The sequence below is a fragment of the Thunnus thynnus genome, chromosome 17 (assembly GCF_963924715.1).
Source record: "Thunnus thynnus chromosome 17, fThuThy2.1, whole genome shotgun sequence".
NCBI classification, from domain to species: Eukaryota; Metazoa; Chordata; class Actinopteri; order Scombriformes; family Scombridae; genus Thunnus; species Thunnus thynnus.
In genome coordinates this window covers 12,044,366-12,063,833 of record NC_089533.1, presented here as the reverse complement: position 1 = coordinate 12,063,833, position 19,468 = coordinate 12,044,366, and the positions used below count along the sequence as shown (strand labels likewise).

The following is a 19,468-nucleotide window of genomic DNA, read 5'->3' as shown; positions in this document are numbered from 1 at the left end:
TTCATAAACAAACTGGTTCAATAAAGTGGATCATAAATCTTTGACATTGACAAAGTGCTACAATTTTTATAGAGTAAGCAGAAACTTGTAAGAGCTTTAGCGGATCTAAACACTTTTGCGCTCATGATCCATAAAAGACCTATGGATGCAACTCTGTGATTTCCTTTGCAAACTCAAGCTTGCATGGACAGCTAATGGTATGAAGTTGAACATTACAGAGGATAGTGCAATGCAATTATCCTAATGTTCTCATGTAAAACGGTTTGATCATTTATCCCTGGAGCCACCCTGCAGCTTTCTGTTTATTCATGCACTTCAAAAAACAAAAACACATTTACATTTATACTGTAAATGCTCACAATCAAATGACGGCATAATCAAGTTCAAAAGTGTTTCATACAATATGAAGTACATCAGTCTATGATTATTAACTTAGTGATGTTGAATGGGTCTGGAGAGGCTCACTTTAAGACAAATGGGCTATCTCGGGTTTGTTGCTGACAGTAGTGAATGCTTAAATCCACATTAGTTACAGACATCAGTGTAGTGTAGTGTGCAACTGCTGAGCTGTTAGTGGTTCACTCTGACTTAAAATATAGTACTTATCCACAAAGATCCCCAGTAATATGACCATAGTAATATAATAATCACATTAATGTAATTAATTTGTGGTAATTTACTCTATACTGCACAGATAATATTGCAACTCCTAACAGTATTTTTTTAGGACTCTGCTCTACACTGAGAATCACCGCTCCTCCTCTTACCCAGAGTGGTTACAGTATTCAGTTGGCTCAGTAAGCACATAAATATCCTCATTATTAACCATTTAAAAGCCTTAAACTACCATCCTTCAACCACTGTGCATCAAATAGATCTTATAAAGTATAAATTTCACTAAGTTAATCTGGTTAATTGCTTCCAAGACAGTAGTAAACAGTATTTTATGGGAAAATTTTCACAAATATAATACAATGCAATAAAATGTGCATTACACATAACTTCGAGTGCAGCACTAGGATGGTGACAGCTTTAATGGAGGTGTTACAATGACTTAGAATGTGGCCATTAACATGATGACTGATATATCCGAACATTATGCACTAGTCCATAGTGGTACACTTTTGCTTAAATCTGCAGTGCATTGAGACTTACTGATTTTGATAGACTTCTTAAAAACAACGTACATCAACAGAGTCTGAGAATATAAAGGTAATCAGTTTAGATTTCTGGTCAAGAATAGTAATCTGGAATTGTTGGGTTCCCTAAAATTTTGAGAAAATCAAAATGATAAAGCTATAAAGACCAGATAAATGTCTTCTACTCAAGCTCTCTCTCCTCCATAGAGTCTGATGTCAGTCCATGGATGAAAGCTTCATCAGGGATGAACTTTTCACAGTTTTCTCTTGGAGCTCAGAGCACCTCAGGGACAGAGCATAACCCCAGATGCTGTACAGTCTCTATATGATATAAAGCAGTCCTCAAAGGCCAGGTCGATTTTGTTGTCAGGCACTATCACTCTGTATTCACATTCACAGTCTGTCATAGGTGTTAATATGGATGCAGGATCATACAGAATAGCTATTTTTCTGTATAAACTCAATTAGCAAACAATCCACCATTCCTGGCTGTTTTGAGTGACAAAAGACAGTCTCTCTTTGGCTGTGCCGATAACAACAGCACAGGGCAGGATAATATCTGCAGCGCTTCTCTAATTCTTGGTCGGACTGAGCTGATTATTCAGACCAGATTGCATTAGAAGATGATTCAAAATTCATCCACATTCATTTCTGAGAGGGTGGCTGTGAGCCTTGGAGCAAATTAGACAAGTCCAGTTCAATCTCTCTGTAGGGAATTAAAAGGGCATCTGCCGCTCTGCACAGCTCTCTATTAACAGTAAAATGACAGCCTTTAATGTTGAATTTTGATGTGTAGGAGGACATCCATTCAAAAAGACTGTTGAAAAGGCCAAAGATCTATTCCTTTTAAATGTTGGTAGGTTTTTGAGGACAGGAGGGACATTTTAAGTTGAGTAGCATTGCAAAAAGATTGATCAGATTGCACCTAAATGCACAGCAACACATCAACCACCCAGGAAAAGAAAAAGGTTGCACAACTTAATTGTTTACAGTGCTTAGTTGATTATTCCAGTGTCTACAAGTCTTTTTGTGTTGTCAGTTTTATCATACAGTGAAGCTGGTAACTGGGTCCTTGTTACAGAAATCAGAGTCATTGCTGAATGTCAACACTCAATTATGCACAGAGGGAGTGCAAAAGAAGCCTTTGTATGTAATTTTTTACGCATGTGCACACTGTTTTTCATTGTTTTTGCCATTTGCTATTGTTAGTTATGACTAAAATGCAAACTCTGAATGCTTGTCAAAAACTTTACCTGCAATGCAGACCTCACAACATGTCATCAAGGAAAATATCAGTAATAAACTGATTAATTTATCTTATGATTTAAAATTTGAACTGATTAAATAATGTCTTCATATTTAGTGCAGTAAAACTGCACATATGCCTGCATGTTTTCAGTTTGTCATTCAGTAGATAGTATTTGATCACACAGAGAAATGTCTACTTCGGTACCAAAATAGTACTTAACAGTGACCTTATAAAAAGTAAATTATCATAAAAATGTACCATGTGCTGTTTGTGAATTTCAGTACATATTATCTAATAATCCAGTCCAATAAGACCAAAACTAACACAGTCTAAATGATTCAGTTTTAGACCTTAGGATAGGTAGGTTAAAGAGGCTACTGCAATGCAAGTATTTCTCTGTTAACATAAAACATGGTTTGATCATTTGCCCTGGAGCAGCCCCCTGGCTTTGGTACTGTACATGTAAACCAGCAACGTGTTCAAAACACTTAAGTCAGCATCTTTAAGAGTTTTCCTTAAACTTACTGAATGTGCTGAGCTAGTGGATCCGTTTCCAACCCAATAACGGGAGGTAAATTGTTGTTCCACATTGCACCAGATAAGAATAATACTCAAGGCTGAAAATTATCTTACACCTATTACAGTCTCTACTGAGAAACTGGCTGCCCTAATCTGCACCACCAAGAATAATTCTTACAAATTAAAATGTTTTTTAGGTAAACAAACATGAAAATTGCTCTGTACACAATAAATGCACCATTGCATCTACAGCCATAGGTTGTGAGAATTAAATAACAAGGTGATATAAGGGAAATGTACACTAGAGATTAAAATACCACAATTAAAATAATGACATCCATTGGACAGCCAATATTTACAACATGTGTACTGTAGTTTAATTTACAGAAGGAGCTCATTGGTGTAATACTCATGTTTGTCCACTAGATAATGCTATTTTACTATGACAAAACAGTAAGTAGCAACAATCCATTTTGTTTTGGCACTCAAGCTAAATATGTGCCGTTTTGAGGCATGTTTTAACACATACTTGATGAAAAGCCTGTTTGAAAATTCAAGTGTTTTTTGTTTCTTGCTTTAAAGGCACAATCTGTGATTCAAATGTAATCAAAAAAAGTAGTCCCTCTACAAAAACTGAAAAACACTTGAAGGGGGCTTGGAATTACTCCCACATGGATTGAAAATATTTTAATACAGAGCTAACACCATGGAAAAGCTAACTCTGGGGTATTGAGATTCTCTGATATTTTAAACATTTTTTCATGATTAATAGTTTAAAGGTCCATTGTGTAAGATTTAGCGGCATCAAGTGATCAGGTTGCAGATTGCAACCAAATGAATACACCTCCCCTCACTCCCCAGGCATGTACAAGAACCTATGGTGGCTGCAAAACTTGCAAAAATGCAAAAAGTTCTAGAGCCAGTGTTTGGTTTGTCCGTTCTGGGCTACTGTAGGAACATGGCAGTGCAACATGGTAGCCTCCATGGAAGAGGACTCGCTCCCTGTGTGGATGTAAAGGGCTCATTCTAAGGTAACAAAAACACAACAATTCTTATTTTCAGGTGATTATATACTAATTAAAACATACTTATGAATATTATATTCCATTTCTGCCAAGTCCATTCTGCTAGATGACACTAAATTCTACACACTGCACCTTTAAGATCAGCCAGGAGATCCAAAGTGTTAATATTTAATCTATAAGACAAGTTCTACACTTACATGAAGATACCTGTAGTTAATATGCTCATAAAAATCCTTTAATCCTCCTATTCTGTTCGCAAAGGGTTTACACCCTTAGTGTTCGCAGGTCAAATTTGACCCATGTTTGAATTCAGTAATAAGCACTGAAAAAAACACTAATTATCATTCAGCAAAATGTTTTATCTGCTGAGTGACTTATTATTCATCCATAATCATAATATATATATACTAACTTTGACATTTTATGTACCTTAGACCACATTTAACTTACAATGTACAAATCATTTTTAGTTTGTGTGTGTGTGTGCGTCTGTGTGTGTGGGTACACACTGTGCTAGGTTTGTGGTGAGATGTGTGAAATGAAGCATGAGAAATCCCCAGCCTACATACTGCTATACACCAGGGGAACAGAAAAAAAGCTGATTTTTGTGTCAGTGGTTATGGTTAAGGTTAGGGTTAGGGTTAGGAAATTAACAAGGTGGTATGGAAAAGAAATGTACACTAGAGATTAAAATACCCTAAGGAAATGAATGTAAGTCTATGTAATTTCCCAAAAAGTGACCCAGATCAACGTGTGTGTGTGTGTGTCTGTGTGTTTGTATGTTTTCACATACAAGTACAGTATATTTCACACATCTAAACATGAAAACAGGTGAGTTCAACACTCTGTGTTGAAATGAGAGGCTACTAATTAAGATCCTTCTTCAGTGACAGTCAGTAGATTGGTGTATTTTCGAGTGTTACATAAAAAGGCTCAAGGCCTTTTTTTCCACATTAGTAGGTATATTGCACAATACTTCATTCACCAAATTGCAAAACTGCCATCCTCCTCCACCCTTGTTACATCATCTTTTCACTTCACTTATTTTTTAGGCGATACAGCAGGATCAATAAAGATTGGACACTGGGGCTGAAAAGGAATCATCTTTTTTGTTCATCTGAATTTCAGTGAAAGGCCAAAAAATATTAAAACATCATTTTGCGAATGCAACAAATATCACACAAAACATAACATTTCACTTTGAGGTATGTGTCTAAACCATTAGGAAAGATGAGTCAACAGTGTGAAAAGCTATCAGAATAACAAAAGCAGCAACACAAAAAATTCTCGGTAAATGCAACAAGTTTGTCACCACTTCCTCCGCTGTCGAATACAACTCCTATAAAAGCAAAGGTGTGAAAGAGAAGGCCTATATAACCACAGTTCCTCTATATGCCAGAGAGCTATTTTTCACAGCTATATAAGAGAAATTGTGCACATATTGTGAGAACATTTAGACGGGCTGAATGTTGTACACTGCACTCACAGGCATGTTTGGGTTCAACATTTATTCACATAGAAACATCCTGGATGTTGGTAAGATACACAACATAATTGAAAGGAACTTGTAGGGCTAAAGAGACTAGACAGACCAGTCTGTCCTCATGTTTTATGTATAATCATATATATATATATATATATATATATATATATATATATATATATATATATATATATATATACACATATATATATATATACATATATATATCACATTGCAATATGTGTGTATATGTAACATGTAGTAGTATGAGCTCCTGTAACCCTGTCTGGATAAGGTCATGCATTAAAATAAATTGATGAGATCATGCACTAAAATAAATTAGGCTTAAAGATTATATATTAAATATATATATTTCAAACGGAATAACATCTGTAGGACTTTCCAAACGCAATTTAATTTACAATTTAAAACATATAAATACTAGTAGGATAAACAATTCAGACTTCTGGTCCTAGTTTGCCATCCTAGGACCAGAATGAGAGAACACATTACATTTATTTTAAAGTCCTTACATTGGTTGCCTGTTAGTTTTTGTATTGATTCTAAAATGACTCAACTTGTCTTTAAAGCACTTCATGGTCTTTTGGTGAGGCAGCTTTCGGTTTTTATGCCGTCGGAACAGTCTGACTGAGATTTGAAAGCAGCTCAAAGTGTATATATCTTCTATAGCCTGGATTTTGATTTGAATGTTTTATGGCTAGTATTTATTTTATTTTATTTTATCATTATTTTATTTTATTCATGTTTTATAATATTTTATTCTCTCCCATCTATTTTAGGTTTTTTTATGGTTTTTTTATTACATTTTCAGCATTTCACATTCTCATCTGCATTAGTCCCAAATTGTCTTACTGTTCACGTTTGTACTGAATGTCTTGTACAGATATCTGTATATCTGTATATATGTCAGTCATATGTACATCTGTATTTTGAATAGCACAACCTGTACAAAAGATGCAAATTAAGTTTGACTGACTGGTTGATTCTTCTCTTGTGAAAAGTCTTGCTGTGACTTTCTGAGGTGAAATGAAATTTAGGTGGATATAAAGCACTGTATAGTCTTTCTCGTCTGGGTCCCTTTTAATAGGAAGGAAGCAGAAGGGGGAAAGGAGGAAATGGAATTTTGACTATAAAGCCATTTTTATGATTTTACTTACTTTACAGTTTTTCATTTAAACAAAAGGTCACCAGAAGACAAGTAGAAAAACTGTAAGAAAGTTTGATATTCTGTCTTTATTTTTCTACTGAGGCCAATTTTCTCTTTCCTTCTTTCTACACAGTCAGCTGTCATGGTGTAACAGCCCTGCCAGTAACAGCCTTATGTGGTTTATAAACCAAAAGGAAAGTATTTTGCTCAATCGCTTACCATAAAGTGAATGTTTCACACTTGGTGTGGTAGGACAACACCTCCCAGTGTGTGCTATCCACCCATTATCAAATCATTAATATATTTTTCAAGCTGGTTTGACCATGACAGCTTGTGCAAGAAGAAGTCATTACAATATACAATAACCACCATTAAAGTCACTTTTACTGGCCTTGTAGATTAGTATGTGACATAGTGACATCACCAGTGTGGCTGCTTTGGAAATATTTGCACTTCTGACTGCAGCTTTATTGAAAGGTGACAAATTTGAAGTGACTCAGTGGTAGACGTTACTGTAAGATACAGCAGTTATACCCACCTACTCAGTCTCCAGTCTCCATTCTGACCTTTTCGTTCAGGGTTCATCAGGAAGTTATTGAGACAGCTGAGCCATATTGAGGTTCTTCCTCATTGTTTGAGAATTCAGAAAGAAACCAGAGGAAAACAAACACAGCCAACACAAAACATCCCAAACTCTATATGTGCACAATCTTGGTATAGGCAGGAAGAAGGTTGTGAGATAACAGGAGACGCCCTGGATGTTCGCCATGATCATCTATTGGCTGGAAGTCACATTGGAAAAGAAACCAGAATAAAACTGTAGCATGACACTTGTTCAGTCAGACAACTTAAGTGGAAGAGATTTGAATACAGGGTTTGTACAAAGGGGATATTTGGGTCAGTCAGTTTGAGTCAGTCTGGGCTCTGACTTCAGGCAGTGTTTCACCAAGCTCAGCACAGTGTAGATTCAGGAGTGACAACTAGATATCTTCTCCCAGTAAATTAATTACAAAATATATTGCAAGATGGACATTCTGCTGCACTTGCTCCCTTTGTTAATCATTTCTACTAATACTGTAAATAAACTGCATTTTGTTGCCTTTATTTAACACTTACAGACCTGATCATAAACTTTGTACTGTATAATGATTACTGGGCTCAAGCTGTCACCAAAAAAGAGGGCATTGAAAATCAGCACCCACCTTACACAGCACATGATGTACTGTAAGTTAATGACAAAGTCCCCATTTCATGTGTCTACTTTGTGTTTTTAATGGTTGTATTTGGTCAATAAATATTGTCTTTATAAAAGTGGTGATCGGTGTCTCTGTGCAAAATGGCTAACGTTGTTATTCATAGCCACCCTTTGAAGCAGCTCTGGTTTTCTGTTATAACAATCAGCTTTTTAATTCAGTCTGTGTTTCATTTTGTTATCATTCCAAGCAGAGACTCGTCCTCCAATATTATATATATTACATCTGCCCAACCCAACAGCTACACTACAGCTACACAGAGACCAAGCTGTAGGACTGAGCATTGCTTACAATTATACAGTTCTGATAACTCAATCAATGTCAATGTTGCTTTATCTTTGTGTTGTAATGTGTTTTTCTGTTGTCAGACCTTTATATCCTTTATATATCACATATGAGCTAAATCTGTGCACCAGAGAACCAGTGTGCACCAGAGAACCAGTGAAGACTGTATCACTGGTGAGACAAATGAGTTGTTTCTTCTAAAAATAGATTCACCTCAATCACGCGTAGGTGTGTCTACAGCCAGGCTTTTTATTGATAGGTCATGCTAATGTCAGTACATTTCACAGTCCCTCTGCGAGCACGCTTTGTCACACAAACCCCTAAAGGCCTGCTGTCTGTCCCCCGCATTTTCCCAGGCACAAAGCCCAAATTCTACCTCATTGTTTAAAAGTGTGAAATGTAATAACCACCCTGGTGGTCGGTGGGACAGTGTGTTCAGGCCTAGAAATGACCTTTTACCACTGTGAGCTGGGCACAAGAAAAGTCGCTGAACATTTATCAGTTTGTTGTGTTCCATGAGGTTGTGCTCATAAATGCCTACAGCAGTTCCTCAGCTTTTTAATGCTCAACTGAAAGGGGTGGCACCTTGTGAACATCAAAAATGTGTGTATATGTATGATGTAATGTATGATAAAAGAACATTATGTTCCTTCGTGCAAACGTTTCTCAGAGTTGTACTTCCTCTTACTTATCACTTGACACTTTTTATAAAACTGTATGATGGAGATCCTTGTGTTTGGTAGCAGCTTTCAGTATTTGCTTTTGTTCTTCAGCTAACATTAATTCATGACCTACTAGCTTTATCTGCAACTTTTATTACATACAAGTGCAGCCAGTTTGTCTTCAGGGAATGAGAAACACAGTTTAAAAAAACAAACTCAGGACGACACATATATACATCATTATGTGGGGAAAACAGAACAGTGGAGGTTTTCTTTGTTCACGTCTTTCGAAATGACGCTCAACATAGTAACCATTGTTACATTGTCTCAGAAAGACTTAGTCAGAGGCAAAAGCCATATATATGTCATCGTCATAGTTTGCAGAATGTGTGCCATAACACTGCTGACGGGAGGGTGTACCAGCCAGCAGGACTGTGTAAAACAATGACCTGTCTAAACTCCTCTTGACCCCCATCTGTTCCCTAAAAACAGAGTCCAAGAGAGGGGAAAGATACCGACAGAGAGAGACATTGCAAAAACACAGTTTAGTAACACGCTGTCATGGAAAAAATAGTCGGGTGAGTTGACGTACCCTTTTCCCTTTACTATCACCCCACCCCAACAAGGACAGAAGTTCCTGAAAAGTAGTTCCTGCCTAGGCAGTACCAACTCGTGTCAGAGGCGTGATGTGAGCGAGCGAAAAAACCCCACCCCAGAAAATCTAGTCATCTCAGCATGTCACCTCAGCAGTGAGAGCAGGCAAACATTCAAAGGAGAGAAAGAGACAGACAGAGAGAGAGAGAGAGAGACAGAGAGAGGGGAGAGGTCACTGTATCAGAGGAGAGACTACTAATTCCTGCATTTTTATATATTCTGTTTGCTGGTGTCAGCATATAGCAGCTTTTTCCACTCCTGTAAACTTGACTGGTGAATGCAGATTTGAGAGAAGAAGAAGAGAAGAGAAGAGAAGAGAAGAGAAGAGAAGAGAAGAGAAGAGAAGAGAAGAGAAGAGAAGAGAAGAGAAGAGAAGAGCAGAGATTTGCATTTGGCTGTTTGACTTTTGTTATTCACATCTGGACAGTGTTTTCCTCTTCACCATGGCGGGCAGGTGGAACCTCCTGGTACTGGGTGAGTCACATCTGTCATCCATTTGCATGGTTGCTGGAACGGAAAATCTTCTGCTTTGAGAAAGTTTAAAAATGTTCTGTGCTCTGTGGAGGGAAACCAACTGGCTGCACTAGCCTATAAACTTTTCAGTATAGGAACTGATTTCTTTTTGTTGGACAGTACTCCTTTTCTGTGTGAGTTAAAATCTTGTGTGAAATTTGAGACAACTGAAAAAAAGCCATCAAAAAAGATACTGTTAGTATTAAACATACTATACCAGTGTATGTATTCAGTTTAAGAAGACACATTTTTCTGACTTTGTTTAACAGCACTCCACTGAGATTAAAATGTTTTCTCACTGGCTAAATTAAAACAGTGAGAAACTCAAACTGTCACAGTTCTTAATGGCAGTCTTTCTGCAGCAGTCGAAGCCCGAGGCCAGAGTGAGGGGAAAGAGCCCAAATAAATTAGGAGAAAAGGAAGAGTGATGCTGAACACAGTGGTTTTTCTTCAAACAACTCACTATCTGGGCACAGAGGACCTCTGTCTCTCTGCTTTTATAGTGATATTTATACACTATGAGGTCATCACAGCACTCACATTACTTATGGCTTGACTGTGACCATAGTCAGTTACAAATCTGCCCTCAGAGGAAAAAAAACTTCATGTTGCCATGCGACAGTAACAACACTGAGAGATGCTCACTTCTCATTCCTGCAAACCTCTACGACCTTTGGTATTGTCATAATCGCTATCTTACACAAGACACTTCCTATATTGATTGGGGTTATTCTATCCCCATATAAAGACAATCTTAATCAATATAATGATGAAAATGAAGTATTCATCTGAAAACTTTAGAGAGTTAGTTTGACAAAATGTGATTGAGTCCCTCCTTACGTTAGTTCACCCTGTAGTTTTTCCACTCACCCCTAGTGATACTGTATCCTCTTTTGAGATGTCTCTTCGAAAAAGTACAGCAAATATTGAAACTGTTGAAAGAGAAGTTTTTAAGATGACACACAATTTCATTTATTTCCTTTGTGTGGCAGCAGACATCTTAGCAGCAAATATCTCAAAATGTCAACAAATAAAACAAAATTATACACGTAGCCAGAGGATAAGTAGAAATATGCTAATTGACAATTACTTAGCTGTTTCTTTTAAGGATTATACTGAATTCATTATATAAACTGATGTGAAAAATATGTAACTAGTATATTTCTTTCTGTTCCCATATACTGTTCATTACACCCATCTGGTGTCATTTAGGCGTCCACAGACTTTGCATTCTCACAGCAGAGGATGTAATGCTGTTTTGCACATGCACCGTGCCAACTGATGTTTCCTCACACATAGGAAGTAGAGTTCTCAAGACACCCATATTCTGTTCATTTTGAATAATGGCACAGATGCAATTGGAACAATCTGAGGAAATGAGGGTAGTGAATGAGGGCATTTACCTTTTTGCCTTTTGAGTCTTTTTGAAACTCAGAACATTTCTGGTGTCATTTATGTGGTCAAACTGATCCTTTAATGTCCCTGTGGCTACGATGAAATATTTCAGAATGGTTAAAAAGGAGTTAGTGTGAATTAAGCATGGTGTAGAAGATGTAGCATTGATGTCAGAAAGTGATGAGCTGTAGACTAACAGTTGCCTGCTTGCTTTTCAGTTCTGTGCCTCTCCCTCGGCACGGTCCTGTCAAATACGGATTGTCCTAAAGGATTCAGTTCTGTGAGGCAAAAATGCATTGGTATGAAAAACAAACTCTTTTTACACATAAGCCATGTATGTGTGTTTTTCATGAATATATATACATACATACATCTTGTGTGAAGATGTAAAAACTATTTCTTTCACCTGCCCTGAGTCCGCTGTAATATTAAAATTTAACAGACTTTGGGTTAATGACATTTCGACATATTTAGTTTTAGATTCATCTCAAAGATTTACTGTGTTTATTCTTATTCATTGTATATTTATTTCCACATTCATATTTCCTTAATTTTCGTTTAAGATATCCATGAATGTGATGAGTCTGATCATAACGAGCTATGTGGAGATAATGCAGAGTGTCTCAACACGGTGGGCAGCTTCTACTGCCGATGTGCTGACGGTTTCAGATCAACAACAGGGAATGTGAATTTTTCAGCTGAAACACCTGCGAAATGTAAAGGTAAGTCATCTTGTCATATTGAATCATTGACAGCAGATGACACTGATTCATATTAATGTTTTACTGCTAGAGTGATCACCCAAATATAAAAATCTTGTCCTTATCGTTTACTTTAAGATATCAATGAGTGTGACGACAGCACCATCTGTGGACCTAATGCCAAATGTTTTAACCTAAGTCCACATTACTACTGCACTTGTGAGAATGGATTTATCTCTAGAATGGAAAAATTTCAGAACAGTGACAATGTTACATGTAGAAGTAAGATTAAGCTTATCAGTGCCCTTACCATAAGTAAAAACTGTGATTAGTTATATACAAGTTGTGGGCACCAGTGACATTATGTAAGTGTGAACCCTGACAGCATGTTGATGGTTTCCTGTCTCACCTTTTTCTTCAATGTCTTCATCCTGCTAACATAGATATTAATGAGTGTCGCGAGGGAAATGTTTGTGGGCAGAATGCAGAGTGCAAGAACACAATTGGCAGTTATTACTGTTTCTGCAATGTTGGCTTTGGACTGAAATCTGGAAAACTCAACTTCACTGGGAGTCAGGAGCAATGCGAAGGTTAGGACCATGATGCTGCAAAATGTTTATTATTTGACTGTTTTACAAGTCACTTAATCTAGTACTCACTTTCTTATTGATTTATATCATAGCTGAGGAGGTTTACTTGATTCAAAGATAGCTTAATGTGCTTCTAGATTTCATTTAATCAAGTAAAATGATCATGATGCTTGCACAAAGCGTTGTTTCAAGAAAATTGGCCTACTAAAGCGGAACAATGTTGAAAGAAAGTTAAAATATCTCAACCCAATGACTGATTTCTTCCTATATTGTTTTTAAGGGAAAAAGTGATTTTAGGGTGGCTATTAAATTGGTTGATCCTATAAGTTATTATAATTAAGCCTTAAAAAGATGAATATTTTTTGTAGTATTTTGTTGACAATGCACTAACATGTTTTTAAAGAGTTTTCAGATATTATAAAATAAATTGTTGTTCTAGAGCTAGTTGGTTAAATGAATGGCTGTCCTGTGATTTGGTTATGTCAAGCCTGTTTTATGTTTTTTTGGTCTATGCATTATCTTTAATAACCTACCAAGCACTATCTTCAATGCAAACGTTGTACTGGACCAGTATATTTATTGTTCTATTAGCAATGACCGAAACACACAGTGCAACCATTTTCCTCTCACTGATTTGTTTCCATTTCAGACATATGTACGATTGATAATACAATCTGCGGAAATGGGACCTGCCACCCTGGAGCCACCGGCCATTACTGTGCATGCCACGCAGGGTTCACTAACTATGGCAACAAAGAGTCTCGCTGCACTGGTAAGCACACAGCATCACTCAAATTTTTCCAACATCCATTACTGAACCAGTGTTTGTTCAGTAATAGTACAAACAGATCATTTTCATGAGTACAGGTATCCTCATGATATGTGTATGTTATGGTAATCAACAAGCATATTCAATGAAACAAATCCCCTGTTTCCTCAGAATTAAAGTGCGATGAATTCAAAGACATGAACATCCTCTCGGTAACTCCACACAACAAATAACTTTATCACTATCTGACTTATACTATAATGTTGATTACCTTCTACTTGGGTTTCATTCTCCCCAAATCGCTCTCTCCTAGACATTTCCCATTGCAAATGATCTTCTGATGCAGCTGAAAAAGACCTGTTTGGAGCTTACAAATAATGAGAATTCAACATCCGACATTGTTGGAGAGGACATACTAGAGGTAATTCTGCACAAAAATTAATTGAAATGTAATTTTTTATGCAAAAAAAAGCTTTCCGTTCCTCACAACCAGCACTGAAACAGGAAGTTCTGCCCCCCTTAAGCTCTGTCATGTGGTGTTTAGATCTCTGCGCACACCCTTGTAGAGTGTTTATGCTGACCTGAGGCGATATGCAGTCTGAAAGTCTGACTCTGTCTCCTGTTTCTCCGTGTGCATGCTTATGTTGCTCCCTCTCCCCCTCCTCTCCTGTGGCTGTAGAGACTGTTGTCTATGATCGACAAGTACTTGTCTAGTGGAGCCTTCAACGATAACAGGAAAGTCTCCACCTTTCTGGACTTGGTGGAGAGTGCTCTGAGACTGACGGGAGCTTTTATTAAGACCCCCAAGACAAATAAATCCTTCAAATACACAGGTTAAATATACATTAAATCAAAACAGTATTTGTTCATTTACATGAAAATGTTTTTTTGTAAGTCTATTAAGAGACAAGCAAGCATGTCCATTAAAAGCTGATCTTTGTGTCTGGGTTCAGAACTGGAGATGTTGGTACGTAAAGGATCTGACATACCCAAGGGAGCTGTGAATTTATCATCTAAGCATGCCCAGGTGGATTTGCAGTGGGAGACAGCTGCAGGAGATCCCTCCCTTTACCCAGGTATGGCCATACTTAATTAACACATTTGTAACCACATCCATTAGAACATGGATGAGTTTCAAGTGTAATTAATGTCTACTTAATCCAGTCTTGTCCTGTTGTCAATATTATAGGTTTTGCAGCAGTGTCCTTGCTGACCTATAGAACGCTGGAAGAGTTTGCAAATGGCTTTTTTAGTGGGATGAAACCACAAGAGAACGAAAGCTTTAAGCTCAACTCCAAAGTCGTGACTGTCACCGTCAGTAACAGAAACACAAGCCGCCTAGAAAAACCAGTCCAATTGAATTTCAAACACCTGGAAGAGGTATTCAGTTTGACATTAAGGATTCTGCCATTATAATCTATCTCCACAGGAAAATATTACACAATCACAATATCACAATGTTATATGTCGTTGGTGTCGTAACATGGTCATTATATTTTGTTTTACAGTCAAATAAAAACCACACCTGTGTGTTCTGGAATTCCTCGGAGCACGGAGGCTCGTGGTCTGCTGAAGGTTGCAGTGTGGTGGAGTCCAACCTTACTCACACCGTGTGTTCCTGCAACCATCTGAGCAGCTTTGCTGTGCTTATGGCGCTCTATGACATTGAGGTTAAAACTCAGTTACATATGATGATTCACAACAAAAACCATGAGTCTGATAGGTCAGAGTTTATCCTTCAAAGTTCAGTTCATCACTATAATGTAACCCCCCCCCCTTTCTCTCTCTCTCTCTCTCTCTCTCTCTCTCTCTCCCTACAGGAACAGTACAAGTTTCAGTTGCAGCTGATCACTTGGGTGGGTCTGTCCCTTTCACTGGTTTGCCTGTTCATCTGCATCCTAACGTTCTGGCTGATCCGCTCCATCCAAAGCCCAAGAACCACCATCCACCTGCACCTCTGCATCACCCTCTTCATTGCTACCCTCATCTTCCTTGCCGGCATCAGTCGTACAGAGACCAAGGTAAATACAAGCACATGCAGTGGCAACTCTATAACAGCTTGCACATTAAAACACCTGCACTGTCCAGATGAAAGCAGTAAAAGTTTCTGACACCTCCAAATGCAGCAGAGAAATATACACAAAGCAACTGCACAGCTACTGAATGATTCATGTGGATGCTGAAGATTTATAAACGAGAATTCAGCAAGTAGTTTCTCACTGCTATTTCTCAGCATCCTTTGTCCTTTTTCCCACTGCTGTCATCATGATCCTCATCTCTCTCTCTCTCTGTCTCTCTCTCTCTCTCTCTCTCTCTCTCTCTCTCTCTCTCTCTCTCTCTCTCTCTCTCTCTGTCTTCTGCAATAGGTTGGCTGTGCAGTGGTAGCAGGACTGCTGCATTTCTTCTACCTGGCAGCATTTTGCTGGATGTGTCTGGAGGGCATACAACTCTTCAGGATGGTAGTCCTGGTATTTAACGCCAACTTGAAAACCCGCTACATGATGGCAGGCGGCTATGGAGTTCCAGCTTTAATTGTCGCCATCTCTGCTTTAGCCAATGCCAAGGGATATGGCACCAAGGAATAGTAAGTTTCCCATACTGATGCTGAGCTTGTTTTTTTTTAATGAATGCCTCATTCACAGGTTCCGGTGGCTTCACATAATCTGCTCAATAAACTCTCAATATTCATTGCAGTTGTTGGTTAAACCTGGATTCCATTTGGGGTTTTTTTGCCCCTGCCTGTATCATCATCTTTGTAAGTAAGAAAATAATTATTGAGTTGAATGATATACCTAAAACTGACTTCAGTACTTTTTTAAAACCTGGTCTTTGTTGCCTTTCAGATAAACATCTTTTTCTTCCTCATCACTGTGTGGAAGTTGGCACAGAAGTTCTCAAGTTTAAACCCTGACCTAGACAACCTGCAGAAAATAAAGTGAGTCAGCTCTAGCTCAAGTTGCCTGCAACAACCAGGCACCTGTATACTGTATTTAATGTGTGCGTAAATATGTGAGTACATATTGTGTTTGCTATATGGAGCTAAACATTCTCTTTATTACATGCCCTCAAGCTAAGAAATCACACAAAAGAAGTGGCAGTAGAGCGTCTCAGATTTCACCCATGTGCATCTTTGTTGCCCCCTTCAGGACGTTCACCATTACTGCAGTGGCTCAGCTGTGTGTGCTGGGCACCATGTGGATCTTTGGTTCTTTCCAGTTTTCAAAAGGCACTATAGCCATGTCTTACCTGTTCACCATCTTTGGCAGCATCCAGGGGATCATGCTCTTTGTCATGCACTGTCTATTTTCTAAACAGGTCAGTCACACTCCTCAAGATAAGTACAAATGCTGCAGCTTTTCCTGTATTCAAAAACTCATTTTGTATTCTGATTTCAGGTGAGGGAAGAGTATGGAAACATCCTGTCCAGATGCTGTGCACCTCGGAAGAGCTATTCAGAGTTCAGTTACAACAGCAAAGCTCATGTAAGAATTTAATATTTCACCCAAGTTCTGATTCAGATGGAATGACAATTATCTTAAATTGTATTAATTAAGAATTTAGCAGGAATTGTTGCCACATTCACTAATTTCATCAGAATTCAACATGCCAGTGTGCCCTGGTATAATATCTACTCTTAGTTCATTATACAAAATTTCAGCCACCACATTTATTTTCATGAAACATATACTGTCTACAGAGATGATGCTCACCAAGCACCAATGAAATTAAATCTAACATTTAGTATGCATGTGGACAGCGTTGTTGATCGGTACTGAGATTGCTAAAGAAACCTAATGGGGTTTAGTCATTGGAAGTTTCATTTCCAAAAGCAAACATCATTCTTTCCAATGTCGAGATATAATACACAGTGTGAAGTGAAGTGTGCTGTAGCTAATGAAAGAGCACTCAAAGTGTCTATCGTGACTGATTGGCTTGTCTCTCCCTTCTGTCATCCTCAGGCATCCAAGAGCAGCCAGGACACAGGAGAGTCTCATATCTGAGGAGCTTAAGGGTGACTTGGAAGCAAAATCCGCCATTTCAAACACACGGTCGACTACTGTCCTCCTGTTTGAAGCCAATGCACCAGTTTGCTTTTCCGCAAAATACTGTAAACATTCTCATTCTTTATCATGTGTGGTATTTTAAGCTACTGAAATGAAACTGTTGATCATGACAAGTTCATCAAAAATGGAATATTTTGATATTTGAGCAAAGCTTTTAAGATGACACATGATTCAAGCTTATGATGCACTGTACTTTCATGCAAGCATTTATTTTATTGGAGTATGTACCTCAGTTTGGAAAAGAAATCTCCAGATGTTTTGTTTTTTTTTTCATTTGTGAAAAAAGTGAACCAATTTTGAACCAAAATATAAAAATAATAAATGATATTATGAGGACCTGTTTTATCAGGTAAATCAAATATGGCTTGTTGTGTCATCCAGGTACTGTATCCAATCAGCAAAGACAATCGGAAAGATTAGATTTCTGAAGCAAGCACTTTTTTTCTGTATAACTTGTCACCGTATTTAAATTGACAGTATCTGAATATAACCAACAAAAAGAGGGGCAATAATGAGACAGAGATGGATTTTAAGCATATTTTTATGTATATTTTGCTGGGCAATTCAACATGTATTAATAAGTTACTGCATTACTGCCTAATTCATTGTGCTGTAACATTTCAAATGTATATATAGAGTGTTTTTTTTTAACTTACTGTAAAACTTGAATATTAAAATCAGCTTTTGTTTTTATTTTCCACTGGAGTATTAGTACTGTTGTAAGCACTGGTTTAGCATATATTTGAGTTTTCTCATAGATATTGTTTGGTTTTATTATCTAGTTCTGTATTATCAATGAAATATTTTCTATCCTTGGTGTGAATTATTCAGGGTTTTTTTGTGTGTTTTGCAAGCTTTTTTTTTTCTTCATGTCTCTCCTTGAAATTGTAACATAATAAATATTCTGATGTACCTCATGTTTAAAGTCTCCTTGAGAAGTTCTTCCCACCCCTGGCCTTGAAATATATTTAATATAGGTAATAAATTTGTTTTGAACAGCTGAAGAAAACAGACAAAGTTTTCCTTTACAGTCCCTTATGTCAGAGTTTTTAGATTTTTTAGATTTAGCAGAAAATCTGGATTCTAACAAGAGTAAGACTGAATTTAGGAGTTTTGTTCAAGAACAAACAGAAAGTCACTGCCAAACCCACACAATGAGGTTTTTTTCCCCTCTCCACCTTGATAGTACATGTCTGACATAACTCTTTACTGCTAGAGCACTTATCTAGCTGGATGACTTCCAAGATCAAACAGTTATACATTCAGAGGAAATGGAGAACTCTCTTCCTTCCTGTTTATGTGAGATCACAAACATGATAGTCTCAAAAACAACCTTGAAGTCTCAAAAATGGAATTTTAACAAGTAAACAAACCTGAAGTAGCCCCCCAAAATACGTTTTACTGAATACGAGTGCAAATGAAAGAGAGTATTCCCTCTTTAAACCTTTATAAACCTCGGTAGAGTGTTGCATCTTTCGATTTACTCACACCTCCTGGGATTTTTTATAACACAGAAGTGTTTGTAATATATGTAAAATATTCTAAAATATCTAACAGAGAGCTGTGAGGGAGCAAAGTAAACCAGAGGCCCTTGAAGCATAATCATCATCATGCTCTTCCAGACTTCTTTGATATCTGCCTCTGTGCTTTTGTTTACGTGAGTGACGGTGGGTGATGACTGTCATAGCCCCAGCTGAATAACAGACTGAAATCTCTTTTTGCTATGAAGAAATTATCATCAAGAGTTTAGAAAGGTGAATTATGAAACATTAGCAATAGCTGACTTTAAATTTGATGTGCTCACCTATTCATCATACTGTGAATCAATACTACAAAATGAAAGTGATGGGTGAAATCAGCAGCAATCAGCAGAGCGGATGAATAGATGGAAAGGACTCAATCAGAGGGGGAGGGAGAATGGAAAGTGCATGTCCAGCAAGCGGAGGCAAAATAGCTGCCAAGCCTCTGAAGAGGGAGAAAGGCTGACCAGGGAGAGAGA

At 37.6% G+C, this 19,468-nt stretch overlaps 1 protein-coding gene across 3 annotated transcripts; it reads left to right on the top strand.

Annotated features, from left to right (window-relative positions):
- Positions 1-9,494: 9,494 nt before the first annotated feature.
- Positions 9,495-18,386, top strand: LOC137168557 (adhesion G protein-coupled receptor E5). Of its 3 annotated transcripts, XM_067571204.1 has the most exons (19): positions 9,495-9,911; positions 11,564-11,644; positions 11,909-12,067; positions 12,185-12,328; positions 12,490-12,636; positions 13,286-13,408; positions 13,577-13,617; positions 13,719-13,826; positions 14,085-14,238; positions 14,359-14,481; positions 14,595-14,785; positions 14,914-15,075; positions 15,226-15,426; positions 15,772-15,989; positions 16,100-16,160; positions 16,249-16,340; positions 16,552-16,720; positions 16,801-16,887; positions 17,365-18,386. In XM_067571204.1, the coding sequence occupies exons 1-19, from the start codon at positions 9,881-9,883 to the stop codon at positions 17,404-17,406; spliced, it is 2,334 nt and encodes a 777-aa protein (XP_067427305.1). In that variant the 5' UTR covers positions 9,495-9,880; the 3' UTR covers positions 17,407-18,386. The 3 variants fall into 3 exon arrangements, with proteins under 3 accessions (XP_067427305.1, XP_067427306.1, XP_067427307.1); XM_067571205.1 differs by lacking the exon at positions 12,185-12,328; XM_067571206.1 differs by lacking the exon at positions 12,490-12,636.
- The last annotated feature ends 1,082 nt before the right edge of the window (positions 18,387-19,468 follow it).

Bases quoted from the DNA above. Each gene is read 5' to 3' on its own strand.
- LOC137168557 (XM_067571204.1), top strand. From the start codon at position 9,881: ATGGCGGGCAGGTGGAACCTCCTGGTACTGG. The intron at 11,645-11,908 runs GTATGAAAAACA...TTTTCGTTTAAG, and splicing joins TGTGAGGCAAAAATGCATTG to ATATCCATGAATGTGATGAG. The intron at 12,068-12,184 runs GTAAGTCATCTT...GTTTACTTTAAG, and splicing joins AACACCTGCGAAATGTAAAG to ATATCAATGAGTGTGACGAC.